Source organism: Protopterus annectens, chromosome 5.part1 (assembly GCF_019279795.1).
Source record: "Protopterus annectens isolate FY-2018-M chromosome 5.part1, PAN1.0, whole genome shotgun sequence".
Taxonomy (NCBI): domain Eukaryota; kingdom Metazoa; phylum Chordata; order Ceratodontiformes; family Protopteridae; genus Protopterus; species Protopterus annectens.
In genome coordinates, this window is record NC_056736.1 from 336309005 (window position 1) to 336327299 (window position 18295).

The 18295-nt window shown below is 44.1% G+C and overlaps 1 protein-coding gene across 1 annotated transcript in view; it reads left to right on the forward strand.

The window, feature by feature from the left end:
* NUMA1 (nuclear mitotic apparatus protein 1) overlaps positions 1–18295 on the forward strand; it is a 3180433-nt gene that overhangs the window by 310596 nt on the left and 2851542 nt on the right. The window contains exon 2 of the mRNA XM_044072777.1: positions 9561–9648. Within this exon, the coding sequence (XP_043928712.1) occupies positions 9598–9648 (51 nt within the window). The 5' untranslated portion in view covers positions 9561–9597. The remainder of the gene's footprint in view (positions 1–9560; positions 9649–18295) is intronic.

An 18295-nucleotide genomic window follows, 5' to 3' on the forward strand; every position in this document is an offset into this window, starting at 1 on the left:
AACTGGAAAGACCCCAAAAGTACCTCACCAAGAGGATCAAAGGGCTCAAACAGATGCCATATGCTGCCCGGTTAAAAACTCCAGCTCTACTCAGTGGCATACCGCCTGTTCAGGGGCGATCTGTGCCTGCCGTATAAAGCAATGTCCAACCCGGAAGTAATGGACATGCTGCACCTCAGAAAATCCAAATCCCATCGAGCTACGCGCTCGAGAGACTTGAACCTCATTTCTGAAATAGGACATGCTGGAGGGACAGATTCATAACCCAGAGGCTCCCTTCACTCTGGAATAAAATCCCAGTCCAGGTTAGGCAGAGTCCCTCATTGACTCTCTCCAAGAGGAATCTTGAGTGAATGGGAGATCGTAGGTTTAACCTGGGTATCACTTCTGTGTCACTGTTAGAGGCACAGTATACTAACCTCAAAAGGGCATAGCAAAATTTAATTTAAAATGGGTGGTGAAAGCCAAACACATTCTGGCTAGGCTTATAAATGCCCTAGGGCAGATAGCCTAGTATGAACCTATGATAGGCCACTGCATTCGTTTCTGCTATTCGCAGCATGGCAAATCAGTGCTTAAGGGCATTAGACCACATTCAACCAGAGCAGCATCCACTTCAGCAGCCTTCCTCATAGGAGTACCAACCAAAGACATCTTAAAGACTGCAACTTGAGTTCAGTGCACACTTACAAAGCACCATCACTTACCTCTCTACTCTAAATCTAGAGCAGGCTTTGTCACTGCAGTTCTGCAGTCTTCATAGCCTCTCCTAATCCTATTTAGCCCCAGCCGCCCAACCATAGCTTTGGGATTCAACCCAATTGTAATGACTGCAACAGTGAAACAAGAACATAGTACAGTTGTGTACCTGCCATAAATGTAGATGTTCGAATGTATTCACTGTTGGCAGTCCAGGTTACCCACGTACCATCCCCCTTTCCTTTGCTGGGTCTAATCTGTACTTCTCTATTCTGTACAACCTATGTGGTGTATTTGCTTGTAGATGAAGGTAGAGTTTAACTTTACTGCATGCATGTTTATTGGCATAAATTAGCCTACCCTTTTGGGGGCACCTGACATCTGGGGCAAGAAAAACTGAAGAAAATGGCGTCTGCTGCATCTTTTATACCCCCTGGTGCACTGACGTCAGGGAAGAGGCGACAGCAACTGATGCTAGACCAGGACTTTGGAGTTCAGGCCGACTGCAGGTAGCCTGCCAGCAGGATAATCCAACTGTAATGACTGCAACAGTGAATACACTCTACATCTACATTTATGGTAGGTACACAACTGTACTTTTCTGGTTGTCAGTTTTGTGCTAGATTTAACCAACACACTAAGTGTCGGTATGATTTTGCTTTAAACTATTTTGGATGCCTGTTTAATTATCCAGAAATGTCATCTGATAGTCATCAGACTACCAGAGTTCACAAAAAAACAAAGAAAAGGAGAGAGAAAACAGAGGCCCAAAACAGACTAGTCTTCTAAGCCAGTAGCCAGTTCTCAGTGAGGCACTTTCGCAGCCCCTGATGACTTGAGTTGCAGGCCGCTACCGACACGTGCAGTCTGCCATGCCGCTGGAAACTCAAGGTATTGGAGACTGGGATACTGTTCCTTCAGATGGGTCCAGAGCTGCTGAGCAGGCACCGGCTTCTGAGGGTATATTCAGACCTAAGCATCTTTACATTAAACCATCCTCAGCTTCAAAGGCTAAAGCACCTTCTAAAGCAAAGAAACAAACTCGAGAGCCACGTGGACAGGCCTCTATGCCCAAAAAACAGATGCTCAAAATGACCGAAGACTTAATTACCTTGATCAGGGGTTCCCTTCCCCATCCTGATAAGAGGCCTAGGCAAGAGACTGACTATGAATCTTCAGATCAGGTTTCTATTTCTTCTCATCAGGAATATCCCCCCCCCCCCCCCCCCCATGAGGATTCTGAAGAATCTATACCTTCAGCTTCTCCAGAGGGACTATTCTTTTGGGGAAACCTTGCATATCATGAGGGAGCATTTCCACTGGGAGAGCCAAGATTTTTTCAGAATCTAAAGAGGCTCAGGGATTTCCTTTTACTACCTCAGCACAGGCCACTAGCCATTCCACCTGTGTTAGACGTTGTAGACTGTGTTTTAAGAGTCTAGTCTTACCCCTGACTCCTTACCTCCAGCTCCTGTCAAGCCAGACGGATATTACAGGGTTCCTGACTTTCATAAATTCCTTTTTAAAAACCCTGCTGCAGACCCAGAAAGTGTTTCACAGGGTCCCTAAAGGAGTTTTTGCTTCTGCTGCAAAAACCCTACCCCCTCTGACAGAGATTCTAGGGCACTGGATAGATGAGGAGAGAAAAGGTTTACACATCTGCTACCTTGGCTTTAAGATCCTTAAACTGTCAAGTTTCATATGCTCAAATATCCGCAACATGGCATTGCTTAAACAGAAAATGTTGTTATTCAATGTGCAGAAAACAAGGAAATGCAGGATTTATTGCATGCAGCTGAGCAAGTTGGAGAGCATACTTTGCAATGTGGTTTTGATTCTTTGGAGGCCTCCTGCAAGGCCGCAGTTACGGGTTCTGTAAGTAGGAGGCATGCTTGGTTAAAGGAACAAAATCTGCCTGATCATGTCAGCTAAATTATTAGATGCACCTTTACAGCATGATACTTTGTTTGATGTTAAGGCAGAAAAGGTGTTAAAGAAAATGGAGGACAAAGTTTAATCTATGCAAACTGTCAAATATTTTTACAAGTACAGCCACCTAGGTTTAGTAGACACTGGCCTACAAAGAATTGGCCCTTTCCTGTCAGACCTCAAAGGGGCAGATCCAGACTCCCTAGAGGCAGATCCCAGTCACAAGGTTCATACAGGTCAAAGCAATGGGGTGCTTCTACCTCCAAAGTTGGATAAGACAAATCACAACCATACAGGAAACTGTCCCAATGACTTCCCCCTGCCTGCACCAAGCACTTATTTCCTGGCAGCACCCTTAGGGGGAAAATTAGCACTTTTTTCTCAAAATTGGCACATTATAACCCGGGACAAGTGGGTTCTAAATATCGTGTCACAAGGGTACAAGTTCAGTTTCCATTCCCTGCCAAAGGCAAACGGCTGGCCAGATCTGCCAAAAAATCAATGGGCAGAGGCACAAAGTCTCTTCCCTCATGGACATGGGGGCCATTCAACAAGTACCAGAGCAAGAGCAGGGACAAGGATTTTACTCTACTGTTCTTGGTACCCAGAAAGGACAAGGCCTGGAGACCAATACTGGACCTATCTGTTCTGAACACATTCCTGGATATAACAATTCAAGATGTTGACTTTACAGCAGCTTCTGCCCATGCTGGGCAAGAACGCTTGGCTTGTGACTCTACACTTGAGGCATACCTGCATGTCCCAACCGGACAGTTATGCAGAAGATACCTCAGATTCACGGCTGGCTCAATGCATTACCAATTCTCTGCACTGCCCTTTGGCTTATCTACTGCGCCCAGGGTCTTTACAAGGTGCCTGGCACCAGTAATTGCATTCTGCAGACAGAGGAATACAAATATATCCTGACTTGGACGACTGTCTTATTCAAGCAGAGAACAAGGACATTCTACAGCATCTGGCGTTTGTAAAAAGACTTCTAACATGTCTAGGGTACACAGTCAATGAAAAGAAATAAAAATTAGTACCCCCTAAAGAGATATTCCTGGGTGCAAGCTTAAATGCAACTGCCCAGATGGCTTATCTCACGCCAGACAAAGGCACCGGACTACCTATTTCAAAACATTGGCAACAAAGGCCCAGTTATCTGCAAGAAAAATTCTGCAAGCTTTGGGCTTCATGGCATCCTGCATCATACTAATTCCATATGCAGGACTGCATATGAGGTAACTTCAATGGTACCTAAAAAGTATTTGGACTCAACATTGCCACAGCATGGAAACCATTATTACTCTCATTCCCTGCCTGCAACAGGAGTTTCGATGGTGGGCAAAGGCTTGTCACCAAAACAAGGGACAGCCATTCACATTATCACCAGCCAGGCATACACAACGGATGCATCAGATTATGCCTGGGGGGCCCACATGGCAGGAAGATTCATTCAGGGCACATGGTCTTCAACCCAAATGCATCTACATATCAATCAAAAAGAGATGCTAGCAGTCCAGAATTCCCTGACTGCCTTCAAGGACCTACTTCATCCGGGACAACTACTGATAATGACAGACAACACCACGGTCATGTGGTATATAAACAGGCAGGGGGGCACACATTCTTACCCCCTTTGCAGACTAGCCATGACTTTGTGGGTCACAGCATTAACTTACCAAGTATATCTGCAGGCACAATTCAGCCAGGAAGGAAAAATACTCTGGCAGACGAATTAAGCAGAAACCTCATGGATCCCCACGAGTGGCAGCTGGATCCACAAGTCTTCAGCATAACAAGGAAATGGGGATGCTCAGACATAGATCTGTTTGCCTCCCGTTACAACTACGAACTAAAAAGATTTTGCACAAGGACTTATCACAGACAAACATGGGAATTGGATGCCCTATCAGTATATGCCTTTTTCCCACTGCCTCTCCTCCCTAAGGTACTCCTAAAAGTCAGACAGGAGAAGCCAAAAATTATACTGATTGCCCCAGACTGGCCCTGCCAGTACTGGTTTCCAATCCTAAAAAAACTTGTCTCAATACCCAGTTTGGACCTTACCTCAAATACCTCATCTACTGTCCCAGCAAAACAATCTGATCCTGCACAGCCGACTCGGAACTTTAAACCTGGCAGCATGGTGGATAATGTAGTCATACAGAACACACCTCTCAGTAAAGCTGTGATGGATGTCATTTTGGAGGCCAGAAGGCCTAATACTAGAAAATCGTATGCTGGAAAATGGAAGAGATTCTGTGCTTGGAACCAGGCACAAGGAACTGATACAGCTGTGCCAGATATTCCCCAGATTTTACAATACTTGACAGATGCTGGACAAAGGCCCATCTTTTTCATCTATTAAAATTCATTCCTCTGCTATTTCGGCTCATTACAATACAGAGCCACTAATCTTTTCTCATCCCTTATTAAAGCAGTACCTCAGAGGAGCCAAAAATTTAAGGTCTCCAAGGAGATCACAAATGCCTGCATAGGACCTCAACTAGGTCTTGGAAAAACTCACCCTGCCTCCTTTTGAGCCAGCTGCTACTGCTGATATAAAGTTTTTATCTTGGAAAACTGTTCTGCTCCTAGCAATAACTTCTGCAAGACTAGTTTCAGAGCTACAGGCACTCATGGCTGTGGAACTTTTTTTTATCCAGACAGGGTCTCTGAGGGCAAACCCAACATTTATGCCTAAGGTGGTGTCCATTGTGGCTCTTAACCAAACTATTCATCTGCCAACTTTTTATCCAAATCCACAGAACAAGGGGGAGAGAATTCTGCATTCTTTGGACGTACACCACTTATATTCTACTTGGGCAGAACCAAAGTTTTCAGCAAGAGCAATTACTAGTGGTATATTCTGCAGGATCACAAGGAAAGGCTATCTCAAAGCAGTGGATAGTTCACTGCATTTGTTTCTGCTACTTTACACCATGGCACACCAGTGCCTAAGGGCATTAGGCCACATTCAACCAGAGCTGCAGGCACTTCAGCAGCCTTTCTCTGGGGAGTACCAGCCAAGGACATTTTAGAGGCTGCTACTTTGAGTTTAGTGCACACCTTTATAAAGCGCTATCATCTGCCACTCTACTCCTAAATCCAGGGCAGGCTTTGCCATTGCAGTTCTGCAGGGCCTCATAGCTGCTCCTAACGCTGTTTAGCTCCAGCCTCCCAACCATAACTTTGGGACTCTACCCAAATGTAATGACTGCAACAGTGAAACACTAAGAACATAGTACAGTTGTGTACACTTATCATAAATGTAGATGTTAGAGTGTATTCACTGTTGCAGTCAAAGCTACCCACCAGCCATGTTGTGTGTGTCTGTGTGTGTCTGTGTGTGTCTGTGTGTGTCTGTGTGTGTCTGTGTGTGTCTGTGTGTGTCTGTGTGTGTCTGTGTGTGTCTGTGTGTGTCTGTGTGTGTCTGTGTGTGTCTGTGTGTGTGTGTGTCTGTCTGTGTGTCTGTCTGTGTGTCTGTCTGTGTGTCTGTCTGTGTGTCTGTCTGTGTGTCTGTCTGTGTGTCTGTCTGTGTGTCTGTGTGTCTGTGTGTGTCTGTCTCTGTGTCTGTGTGTGTCTGTCTGTGTGTCTGTCTGTGTCTGTCTGTGTCTGTCTGTGTCTGTGTGTGTGTCTGTCTGTGTCTGCGTGTGTCTGTCTGTGTGTGTCTGTGTGTATCTGTGTGTCTGCGTTTGTCTGTGTGTGTCTGTCTGTGTGTGTCTGTGTGTCTGCATGTGTCTGTGTATCTGTCTGTGTGTGTGTGTCTGTCTGTCTGTGTCTGTCTGTCTGTGTCTGTCTGTCTGTGTCTGTCTGTGTCTGTCTGTGTCTGTCTGTGTGTGTCTGTGTCTGTCTGTGTCTGTCTGTGTCTGTCTGTGTCTGTCTGTGTGTGTGTCTGTGTCTGTCTCTGTGTCTGTCTCTGTGTCCTTTTATACCCCTGATGTCAGGGAAGGAGCGACAGCAGCCGACCCAGGACTTAAGAATTCAGGCCGATTGAGGGCAACCTGCCAGCAGGATTATATATAAAGCGTCAACTGTACTTTGCAGGTGTGTAAGGTACATCCCAAATGGGGCGTACTCTGATGGGTCTGATGAGTAGATGGGCACAGTAACCTCTTTGTTCTAGATGTGAACCCTTTTGTGATTAGGTGGGCCACGTAGGATTTTCTAACCACCTTGGCAATATGATTATCAAAGGAGAGATTATGATCTACTTGGATCTCCAGATCCTTTATTACATTTTCTGTATTTAGGGGACTACCATGTATGTGGCAATTCGCGGGTACTTTGTTTTTTTCCAAAGGGTATGACACTGCACTTTTTGCCATTTAGCTTGAGGCCATAATTCTGACACCAGGTATCCGTCTCAGTGAGACCCTTCTGGAGGCTGTCTGTATTAGCCAGAGAGTCAGTTAAGGCCTCCAGTTTGCAGTAGTCTGCAAACTTGGTCAACCGTGGTCGTCCTGTGCATGCCTGTACCTCCTGAAGTATATACCGAACAGGAGGGATCCCAGGACTGAGCCCTGGGGGATGCCACTTGTAACCGGTTTAGAGTCTGACCTAGAGCCTGCAACTCTCACTGTGTGGGGTTCTATCTGAGCCAATTGGCAACCCATCTCGTGAAGTAGGGGTTTATGTTCAGGCTGGTGAGCTTGTCTGTAATACCAGACTGGGGAATGTTGTTGAAAGCCTTTGCGATGTCAAGGTAAGCTGTGTGGACCTCCTTTCCATTGTCTAAAGCCTTGGTAACAGTTTCAAAGAAGTCCCCCAGGTTTAGGAGGCATGATCTGCCCTTAAAGTCTAACTGGGTAGGGTCCAATGTGTGGACATTTCCAATGTCTGTTAATGAGTTCCATGATGCGGTCCATAGCCTTGCAGACCCAGCTAGTCAGGCTTATAGAGTGATAGTTCCTGAGGTTTGTTGTGGCTCCACCTTTGTGGAGCGGGATAACTGTTGCGGTGTGCCATTCTTTGGGTATGTAGGCTGTAGAAAGGCTGTTTGAACAGTGTGTTTGGGTGAAGGGTTAGTTCATTTTGGAGCTAGTGTAAGGCGCAGCCTGGGACACTGTCCAGTCCTATTGAAGCTGTTTTGGCTTTGGATAGGGCTGCTTTAACCTGTCTGATTGCCAGGGATCTGCATTCTTCTGGTATGGTTAGGGGGTGAAGTTTGCACTAAAATGGTCTGCCAGAATGTTGGCAATATCAGTCGGTTCAGGGTATTTTGTGCCATTCTTCTGTAACTCTGAGGAGATTTGAGAGTTTCCACTTACATTCTTGACATAGCTAAAGAATGCTTTGTGGTTATCTTTGGAGTCCTTGACAATTTTTCGTTCAAAGCTAGCCTTGGATAATTTTATATCTGTCTGTCTGGGGTGACATGCTTGACAAGCCATGTTTCTTCGCAAGAGATGGCTTGCACCGGTCACCCTTCGGCTTTCGAATACTGGCCAAGGCTTTTGCCGCCCCCTTATTGCCTTTTTTAGGCAAGGCTCAAAAGACAATCCCACCACCGTAAATGGCACAATTAACCAAAAACTGAGGGTAATGCTACTCAACAACATAAGTCTATAAACCTCAAAATGCATGTGCTCTAGGCACTCCTCCGTATGGAGAACATAGATATCTCTGCAGTAATAGAAACCTGGTTTAAGGCTCCAGAGCACCGTATCACTACCAGGCTATAACTCGTACCGTACATTTTGGTCAGAGTACCCGGACTGCAACGCAAAAGGCGGGGGGTGTAGCCATATTCATAAAGGATACCCACATCTCCAGGTTAGTGGTGCAGCGCGATGCCTCAGATCATCCATGTGCAACTAATAATGGGCAAAACTGCAATTCAAATTGTAGCTTGCTACAGATCACCCACCATGACACGGGACCCCCATTCCGCATTTCTGGAGACACTGGAAAATGTGAAGGTCCTACCAAATGCCCTAATATTGGGTGATTTCAATTACCCAAACATTAACTGGGAGAACTAAAAGTACGGACTCCCTTGTCCAACGCTTACTAGACTTTATAAACTCGAAGCCCTGGATCAACTGGTCAACACCCCCACCAGAGGTGACAACTTATTGGACCTGGTCTTCAACATTGGGTGACTGGTGTTCCACACCAGAGGCCAACCCCTCACTGGTTAGATCAGACCATGGACTTAATCACTCTGGATATCCACATTCCACCCCCAACATATTTCTGCGAACAAGCAAACTTGAGAGTCAGGCCACCCAGTACCTTTATCTATGCTTGGCTACTTGTGGCATGCTCCTTTGTCTTTCATTTTCGTTCAGCTGAGATGAGTATAGAAGCTTCTAGCTGGAGTTGCCTTTTGAAGTGTAGCTCTTTTATTTGGAAAAAAAGAATTGCAGGTATTGAAGTGCATGCTGTATGCTCACTGTTTCAATGAGTATTGCTAATGCATAGTGTGACAGTGACCAGATATGTCATATCTGCCTGACCACTGTGGTCTAAAGGATTAAGTAAGCTTGTTTGTTTTTCTTTTCATTTCAGTGTGTTAATACAAGAGTGATCATTTTTAAACATCCTGGACTGGAAAATTGAGACCTGTTCACTTTCTTCGTTCTTGTTTCATTGTAGTGTTAGTATCTTTGTTACTGTGGAGTCTGTCAGCTCTGTAGTTTTCTTTCTGTTTGGATAGAAACAAGTGATAACAGATTAATTTGACTTTGTTTAGGTATTCTTTACTGACTTTCATCCTTAAGCATCAAAAAGGGGTTCCAACACTACACAAATGGCTGATGTCTGACTTGTGATAAGTTTGTTGTAAATCTTAATTTGAATATGAATTTGTCAAAGCATGTAACTTCAAGAAATGTTCCAGATGTAATATCCAGTTAATGCAGTCAGTGTATGGGAAAGTGCATCTAATTTCTTTCTTTTTTTTTTTTTTTTGTTTTTTACAGGTGTATTCATCTGTCTTGAAGTCTGATATTTGCAAAGATGTCCTCAGAAGGCCTTGACCCATCTAAAACTGCTGCACTTGTCACATGGGTAGGTACAAGCATTACTTGACAGAAAATAAAATTTAATATTTTGACATTCTCACTACAGATTTGGCAGTACATTTTAGTGGTATGTTGAAATACACATTTTGATATGTGAAAATGCTGCAATTTCATATTGGTCACAGTACCTGCTAGGATGTAATGTGTTTTCTCTTGGTGAAATGAGAGCAACTGCATTGCTATCCAAGAGAGTGGAGGGAAGGAGAATGAAGTTAAGTGGGAACAAAGATTTCAATTCTGGCTCTCCGTAGGAAAAGGTCTGCAAGAGCAACAGTAATGTGGTGAAGGGGAACATAGGCTGTGCACTTTATACCCCCTGTACACATTTTATCTGTAAATTTCCTCCAAGGTCACTTCATCTTGGAGCGGATGAAGTGCGGAGTGAGATTGCTCACAACTTATCTGCTGATAACAGTGTGAAGCCCAGAACTGTAACTTGTTTCTGAAGAATGGCTTGCATACTTCAGATGTCTCCTTTTGTATATTTTTGGATTTGGTATTGAGATGACTAGGATGGTCTTTGGTAGACATCCTGCACTACAAGCACTGGCTCCTAATCCGGTCCACTCAGCACTGGTAAAACTTTACCAAACTTCAGGTTTTCCACTTTAGCCATGTTTTCTCCTTCCTCATTTTGCTAATGACATAAAGACCAAATTTGAGTGCAGTGTTTGGACTTGGAGCTTTGTCTGTTAGTGAAAGCCAAACATGAAAAGCAAGAAGGCTAGACTGATAGTGGTTGAAGTTACGTTTCAGTTGCCTTATTTCTTGTGGATGCAGTGAAGCCAGTACTGACGTGGATAACAGAGTAAGAGGTTTTAGAATAAAGATGTAGTCTAGGATGTTTATCTGTTCAAATGCATTGGTAGTCTGCAGCTCATTCAGAGATGCTATGGCCCTTCTCCTTGGGCATTAGTCTGCTCTTTGAGATCTTGTCACTGTCCACTCTAGAGACATTTTGGCGTACCCTCTTCCTTCACTTCTGTAGGGATGGCCATCCCACAAGGCAACATCCAGAATCTGCACAATCCCATCTGTTCCCCCCACTGGTTCCAGTCTGTCTGCCTACCGTCCCACCCCATCAGAGTGCAGTGAAAATGTTTCATAGCAAAGTACTAGATAATTGGTCTGCATACTATTAAAAGCATGTCCAAAAACTCCTATTTGGAAGATTCGTTTGTCCTCAAGGAGGGCAAAACAAGATGGACTAGGGGAGAATTCCAAATATCTATGTTCACCTTGAATGTGGCAAGACTGCTACTCTGCTTGACGGGTAGTGAATGTGTGTTCCAGAATTGTGTATTGAATTTGTCACACCAATATGTCTTGTCTGTTAATTTTTACGATTTATTTTTGTTAAATGTATATTTATTCTCCCTGAAGGAGTAGGTTAAAAAGGGTGGGATCGTCATGGCTTAAAAGGCTACAGACTGATCTCCATGAAGTCTGTACAAGACTGTGTATGGCTAGAGAGGGCTGCCAGTATACCCTGATAACAGACTTTTTCAGGCCACGTATCTTTCTGTAGTTATGAATCCGAAGTCTCCTAAATTGAGTGATACATTAGACAAATGCCAAAAGATGCATTATATTCAGTAAGTCGATAATAAGTCTGAGATGAGTAAAGGTGACTTGAGACTTCTGTGTATCTAGTGGAGATGCCTCTGGAAGTTAGATTAGCCAGGTAGAAAGAAGGCTTTATTAACTACAGAGAAGAGACTGTGGTTATAGAGTAAGGAAATAAAAGGGGTCTAGATTCCATACTTCTCTTCTTGATTCCCTTATGTATACCAAAATGAGCTATGCTACGTTTAACATTTGAGACAATTGCATCAGTTAAGATGGTTTAACTTGTGCTAGAACAGTTGAGAGTAATGGAAGATGGAAAAACATCCAGTTTACAGTCTGCAGACTTTAATGCCCATAGGCCAGGAGTTTTTGCCTGAAGGTCAGAGGGACCAACATTGAGCCCTATGGTAGACCAACCCCCCCCCCCCTTCAGAAGTGGCACTTGCAACTTAAACCACATAGGTTCTGTCAGGCAGCCAGCTAGGTTTCCAGTTAATGTAAGGATGTACATTCAGGTTAGTCTTGGCAGTAATTCCTATATGGGATTAATGTCAAAGGCTTTGGCCAGGTCCAGATGTTGCATCACTTTCTATTGATTTGGTGACTTTACAAAGCCAAGTTAATGAGGGTCCATGGTTGAGACGCTGTCCAGATAAATGTGAGAATTCTTTCCAAAGCTTTACATGTGAGGCTAGTGAGACTGTCTATAGTTACTGAGAGATGTGGTTGGAATCCACCCTTGTGTTAATGCATTAGTGCCCGTTTTCCAGGTTTCAGGAATGCAGCCAGTGGGAGAAGCTTACATTAAAGGGGTTAAGTGAAGGGTTCAGATAGACCATATTTTGCACCAGTGATCAGGCAATTCAGTGTATTTTCACCGTCTCACTGTATGAGGTGCTGTTAGCTTTTGAGAAGGCTGAGAATTAATTCCACAGTAATATACACATTAAGTGTTTTACTCTGGAAATCAGTGGTGCAAGGTTTGATTCCCTAAGCTTCCATCATGAGCAAGTCACTTAACCAGATAACTCTCCCGGGCGGAGTCTGCAAAAGGTCCATGAAGGTCAGTGCTCTCTACCCCAGAAAACAAACGCAAGTAAAATAAAATTAAAAAAATAAAGGGTATGGTTGGGATTGTTGGAATTGTGTAACCTGTGGAATAGGTGCAACTGGGAAGGGGGTATGAAACGTGCACTAAATTTGACCGCTAGGATGTTGGCTGTTAACTTTGGGTCAGAGTGCAGTATTAGTATGGACTAGCTCTGAAATTAATAGGGAGTATTTGTTAACTTAAAAATTTGTAAATGTTCATTGTGATCACTGCTGAAGTGGCCTAATCTCTATGGGTCGTTTCCTGATAAGGATTTAACAGACAGCCAGCTTCCAAAGCGTACCTCCCACTTGCCAAACTGTTGGCTTGAGCTGACTAAAGACAGGCTTGGTTGCCAAGCCTTTCAAAGCTTTGTCTCGAGTGCTCCTCTTGTGGGCTTTCAAGACTTGACAGTTAAACTTTCCTTGGATTCTCTTTGGGTAGAAACCTTCCACTTTTTTAAGAAATTATGCTTTTTAAAAGCTAGGTAAAAGTTATTTTTTAGTTGTCCTATGAGTTAAGTGCTTTTAAATGGGAGTGTCACTCTCTACTTTTGTGGTAAAAAGTTTAGTTTAAAACTACTTTTGCTGAATTAAGTTTATTTAATTTTTGGGGACTGGGGTAAGTATTTAAAATACTTTTTAATTTTTATTTATTTTTTGCAGGGGTAAGTTAATTTTTAAATATTTGACTATTTTACTAATTGTTGCCAGGCTGCCTTGGGGAAATGGGCATTTTTTACTTTACCATGAAACAACCTACCAGCTTGGATTTTTTATTCTTTCAGCCACAAAGAAAATTACTAAATTTTTGCTACCATAGCAGGTTGCTAAAATGAATTCACCACTGATGGATGACACTGCTATGGCTGTTTCCTCAACATTTTAACTTTTTTTCCTTGGCTCCCTCTTGTGTACTTTTTACAGCCACCATGAACTGGGCTTAGACATTTCCTTTCTGGCTTTAGGAGTGTCCTTTGTGGATGAGGCCAATCAATTCTTGTCCGTCTTGGTGGAAGGGAGTAATGCTCTGCCCAGCTGCTGTGCTTATCACAAGGGAGGTTTTTCCTGGCAAAAGTGGTCTTCAGAAATTCCTGTCAGAATGAAGCACAAATTTACACTAATAACATTTCTCTGTCTCTTTGGACAGGAATAATTTGTTGAGCATAGCTCAGGGGTTAGTTCAGGCTCTTGACCCTCCCACTTCAGCCATTTGTGGTAAAAGGATGAGTGTCATTTTCTGAAGAGGTTTAAGTTTTTATGAACCACCAAATTGTGAAAGGACAGATTTTTTATCTCCTCTGGTTTCCAGTTCAGATTCTGAGGAGAACATAGCTTCTGCTAGGCTCTTTGAAACTATTTCCATAGGTTTATAGTCGAGCTAGGTTAGCTGCACTTGTGGACTTGGGTCAGATGTTCTTCATCTCACATTGCTGCAGTCCTTACACTTGGGTAGTCCGCTGTCCTCGGTCGGCCCGAATATCAAAGTATAAGGCTGACGTCGGTCAAGGCGCATTTGACTGACATCAGGACGTCAGGGTACAAATGCGCATGACCGACGTCCTATCCTCAGTCTTTTGCCGCATGGTCCGATGCAGAAGCAGCATTGCAAGTGCCGGTTGGCGTTCTGAGATTTTTCGATTTCGAAGTTTCAGACAGAGTTCAAAGTTGGCTAAGTACCCCGTTGGGGAATATTTTAGTTTTTTCTTGCCTCAGTCATTTACCGGATGTCAGAAAAAGTCAATAATTGCATTTCTTGTGGGAAACAGATACCACATAGAGATTATCATACTTTGTGTATTCCTTGCTTAGGGCCTGAGCACGACGTTGTTGGCTGTCGCTCTTGTGCTAGATTTAATAAACGCACTATAAAGAGAAGGTTGGATTGTGCAAGGTTAGTCTTTGGGAAGCGGTGCAATTATAAAATGCTGTCGGATGCTCCGACGCCCGCTTCTTCGAAGAAGCGCAAGGACAAAGCAGTTAAGCCTAGGCTAGAAGAACCGTCTGTACCGGACGCCGGTTCTTTAGAGGTGTCGGTGGAGCCGGTGGCTCCACCGGAGGTTTCTTTGTGTTCCCAGGGTGAGACTTTATTATTGCAAGATGTGGCCTCTCAGGAGGCAAGTCAGGCTGAGGGGGCTTCTCAGGTTACTATACTCCCTTCCCAGGGTGGCTAGGCCCTCTCCTTCTGTTTCAAAGGCTTCTCCCAGGGGCAGGCCAGGTTTGGCTTCAGTTGGTGTTACCCCTAGCTCTTCAGGAACTGTGCCCAAGAAGCATATGCTTAAAATGGCAGAAGATTTGATTACTTTGATTAGGGGTTCTATAAGAGACCTAGGATGGAGCCTGAGCTGGGGGGTTTTGAGCAGGCTTCAGATGTTTCAGAGTCTTCGGCTGAAGACTTGCAGGAGTACTCTCCTTATTCTGATTCTGATGTGGATGATTCTACTCCTTCTGCTTCTCCTCCTGAGGATTTTTCTTTTTCAGAAACTCTTCATTCCATGAGGGAGCATTTTAAGTGGGAAGGCCAGGACTTCTCTGATTCCAGGAAAAGGCTTAGGGAATTTTTGTTTTTACCCCAGCATAGGCCTTTGGCTATACCTCCTGTTTTGGATGTAGTGGAAGATGTTTTTTCAGAGGCTTCTCTTAATCCTGATTCTTTGCCTCCTGCTCCTGTTAAGCCGGATAGGTATTACAGGGTGCCTGAAGCTCATAAGTTTCTTTTTAAGAGTCCTAGGGCAGACCCAGAAACTGTTAGCCAGGGGCCTAAAGGTGTTAAGGCTTCTGTTGTAAAGAATCCGGTTCCTGCAGACAAAGAGGCTAGGGCCTTGGATAGATGGGGAAAGAAAGTTTATACTTCTTCCACTCTTGCTATGAGGGCTTTGAATTGCCAGTTTCACATGTTGAAATACCAAAACTATCTCCTTTCACAATTGAAGTCTAAGGTTGATGCTCTGGCAGTAGGTATTGATTGTAAAGAGTTGCAGGATTTAGTACATGTTTCTGAACAGGTGGGTAAGCATTCTTTGCAATGTGGTTTTGATGCTGTACAAGCCTCGTCTAGGGTGGCTGCCACTGGGTCAGTTCTTTGCAGGCACGCCTGGCTAAGGGATCAAAATTTGTCTGAACATGTTAAAACAAGGATTTTAGATGCTCCTTTACAATCTGACGTGTTGTTTGGTCCTCCTGTTGAGGCAGTTTTAAAGAAAATGGAAGACAAGGCTAAGTCTATGCAGACTGTTAAAGATTTTTTGCAGGTCCAGCCTCCAAAGTTTAGTAGAAATTGGCCTACTAAGGGGTGGACGTATCCTTCTTATGATTCCCAGTCTAGGGGTAGATCTAGGCGTGGTAGGGGCAGAGCTCAGGGCTCTTTCAGGCCTAGAACAGGGAGTTCTCCTGCACAGTCTTCGGGTGAGGGCAGGGGTCAGTCCTTTCGTAAACAGACCCAATGACCTACCTTTTCAGCTGCCAGGGCCTTCTCGTCTGGCAGCACCTTTGGGAGGAAGGTTGGCACTTTTCAAAGAAAATTGGAGTTTAATTACCCAAGACAGATGGGTATTGGATATCATACACCACGGTTACAGGTTTTATTTCCATACCTTGCCTCCTTTCAAAGGCATGCCAGACGTTCCTCCTCAACAAAGAATAGAGGCTCACAAGCAAGTTTCTCTGTTAATCCAAATAGGGGCCATACAGCCGGTCCCTATGCCAGAAGTGGGCCTAGGATTTTATTCTCGCCTGTTCCTAGTACCAAAGAATGGGAACACGTGGAGACCAATTTTGGATTTATCTACCCTCAACACTTATCTGGACATTCCCAAGTTCAAAATGTTGACGTTACAGCAGCTTTTACCTCTGCTGGGCAAAGATCATTGGATGGTAACTTAGGAACATGAAGGTAAGCCTCCTTGAGATCCAATCAGACTATGTTGCAGGAAGTATCTGCGTTTTCGAGCTGGGACTTCTCACTATCAGTTCTCTGCATTGCCCTTTGGCTTATCTACTGCGCCCAGAGTGTTCACGAAAGTTCTGGCTCCAGTGATAGCTTTCTTCAGGCTAAAAGGAATACAGATCTATCCTTATTTGGACGACTGCCTGATTCTGGCTCAAGGAAGGGAAGAGCTTCATCATTTGGAATATGTGATAGCAGTGCTAAGATGCCTGGGGTATTCTGTGAACGAAATAAAGTCCAGTCTAGTACCCTCTCAGGACATGTGCTTTCTGGGTGTGAGACTGAATACAGCATCCCAGATGGCCTTTTTAACCCCGGACAAACAAAAGAGTTTATCCCTTTACTTCCATCAGCTATCTCATCAGTCCGGGCTGACTGCAAGGACAGTCCTTCAAGCCTTAGGGTTCATGGCATCTTGTATTCTGGTGCTTCCCAATGCCAAACTGCATATGAGGAAGCTGCAATGGTATCTCAAAAATGTATGGAGACAGCACTGCCAGGATCTAGACACTGTCATTCAAATAATACCTTGCATTCAAAAGGAATTTTTGTGGTGGGCTCAGGAATGTCACCTAAACAAGGGGCTCTCTGTGACCCGGCCAGAGGCGAGTCAGATTTTAACGACAGATGCCTCAGACAAAGCTTGGGGAGCTCATCTAAATGGAAAGTGGATACAAGACAAGTGGCCTGCCAGACTACAACATCTACATATCAACCTGAAGGAGATGTTAGCAGTCCAGTTTGCATTAATAGCTTTCAAGGATTTACTTCTTCCAGGACAGGTGTTGATTCTAACAGACAACACAACTGTCATGTGGTACATCAACAAGCAAGGGGGAACGCATTCTTATCCTCTATGCAGGCAAGCAATGATTTTGTGGGAGACTGCTCTCAGTTTACAGCTCAATCTTCAGGCAAGGTTTCTGCCAGGAGCACAGAACTCCTTAGCAGATGTGTTGAGCAGACAATTATGGATCCCCACGAGTGGAAATTGGATCCTCATGTATTTCAGAAATTGACAGTGTCATGGGGAACTCCAGACATAGATCTGTTCGCTTCTCCACTAAACCATCAGCTGCCAAAGTTTTGCACAAAAAGGTTTCATCCCACGGCTTGGAAAGTGGATGCTCTTTCTTTCAATTGGAGCAATCTTCATGTGTATGCCTTTCCTCCTCTGCCTCTCCTCCTAAAGGTACTTCTAAAGGTCAGACAGGACAAGCCAAGGATGATTTTAATAGCTCCAGATTGGCCTCGACAGCACTGGTACCCATTACTGAGAAGTCTGGTACGGAAGCCTCCATGGCCTTTGCCTTCGATTCCACACCTGTTGTCACAGGAGGACAGCCATTTGCTGAATGTCAAGCTTCACTCTCTTCACCTAACAGCCTGGCATATTCTGTTTTGAACCATAGAGGGTTTCAACTGCCACAACAAGTTTTGAATGTGATTTTGGAAGCTAGAAGGCCTAGTACAAGGAAAGTGTACGCAGATAAATGGAAGAGATTTTTATTTTGGAGTGCAGCAAAAGATTTTGATGTTTCTGAGCCTAATTTGAGTGCGGCTCTTCAATATCTTACTGAGTTACTGGACAAAGGTTTGTCTTTCTCTTCTATTAAGGTTCATGCTGCAGCAATTTCGGCTCACTATGATTGTGTCCCACCATTGTTTTCTCATCCCTTGTTCAAGCAATTTCTTAGAGGGGCAAAGAATATAAGACCCCCACGTAGAGCTCCTACTCCTGCTTGGGATCTCAATTTTGTGTTGGAGAAACTCTCTACAACCTTTTGAGCCTGCAGCTACTTCTGAGTTGAAATATTTATCATGGAAGACTGCTTTTTTGTTGGCAATTACCTCTGCAAGAAGGGTTTCTGAATTGCAGGCCCTTATGGCGGTTGAGCCTTTTTTGATTTTCCATAAGGATAGGGTATCATTACGTACTAATCCTTCCTTTATGCCTAAGGTGGTTTCTAGTGTGGCTTTAAACCAAACTATTCATTTGCCTACCTTTTATGCAAATCCCCAAAATAAA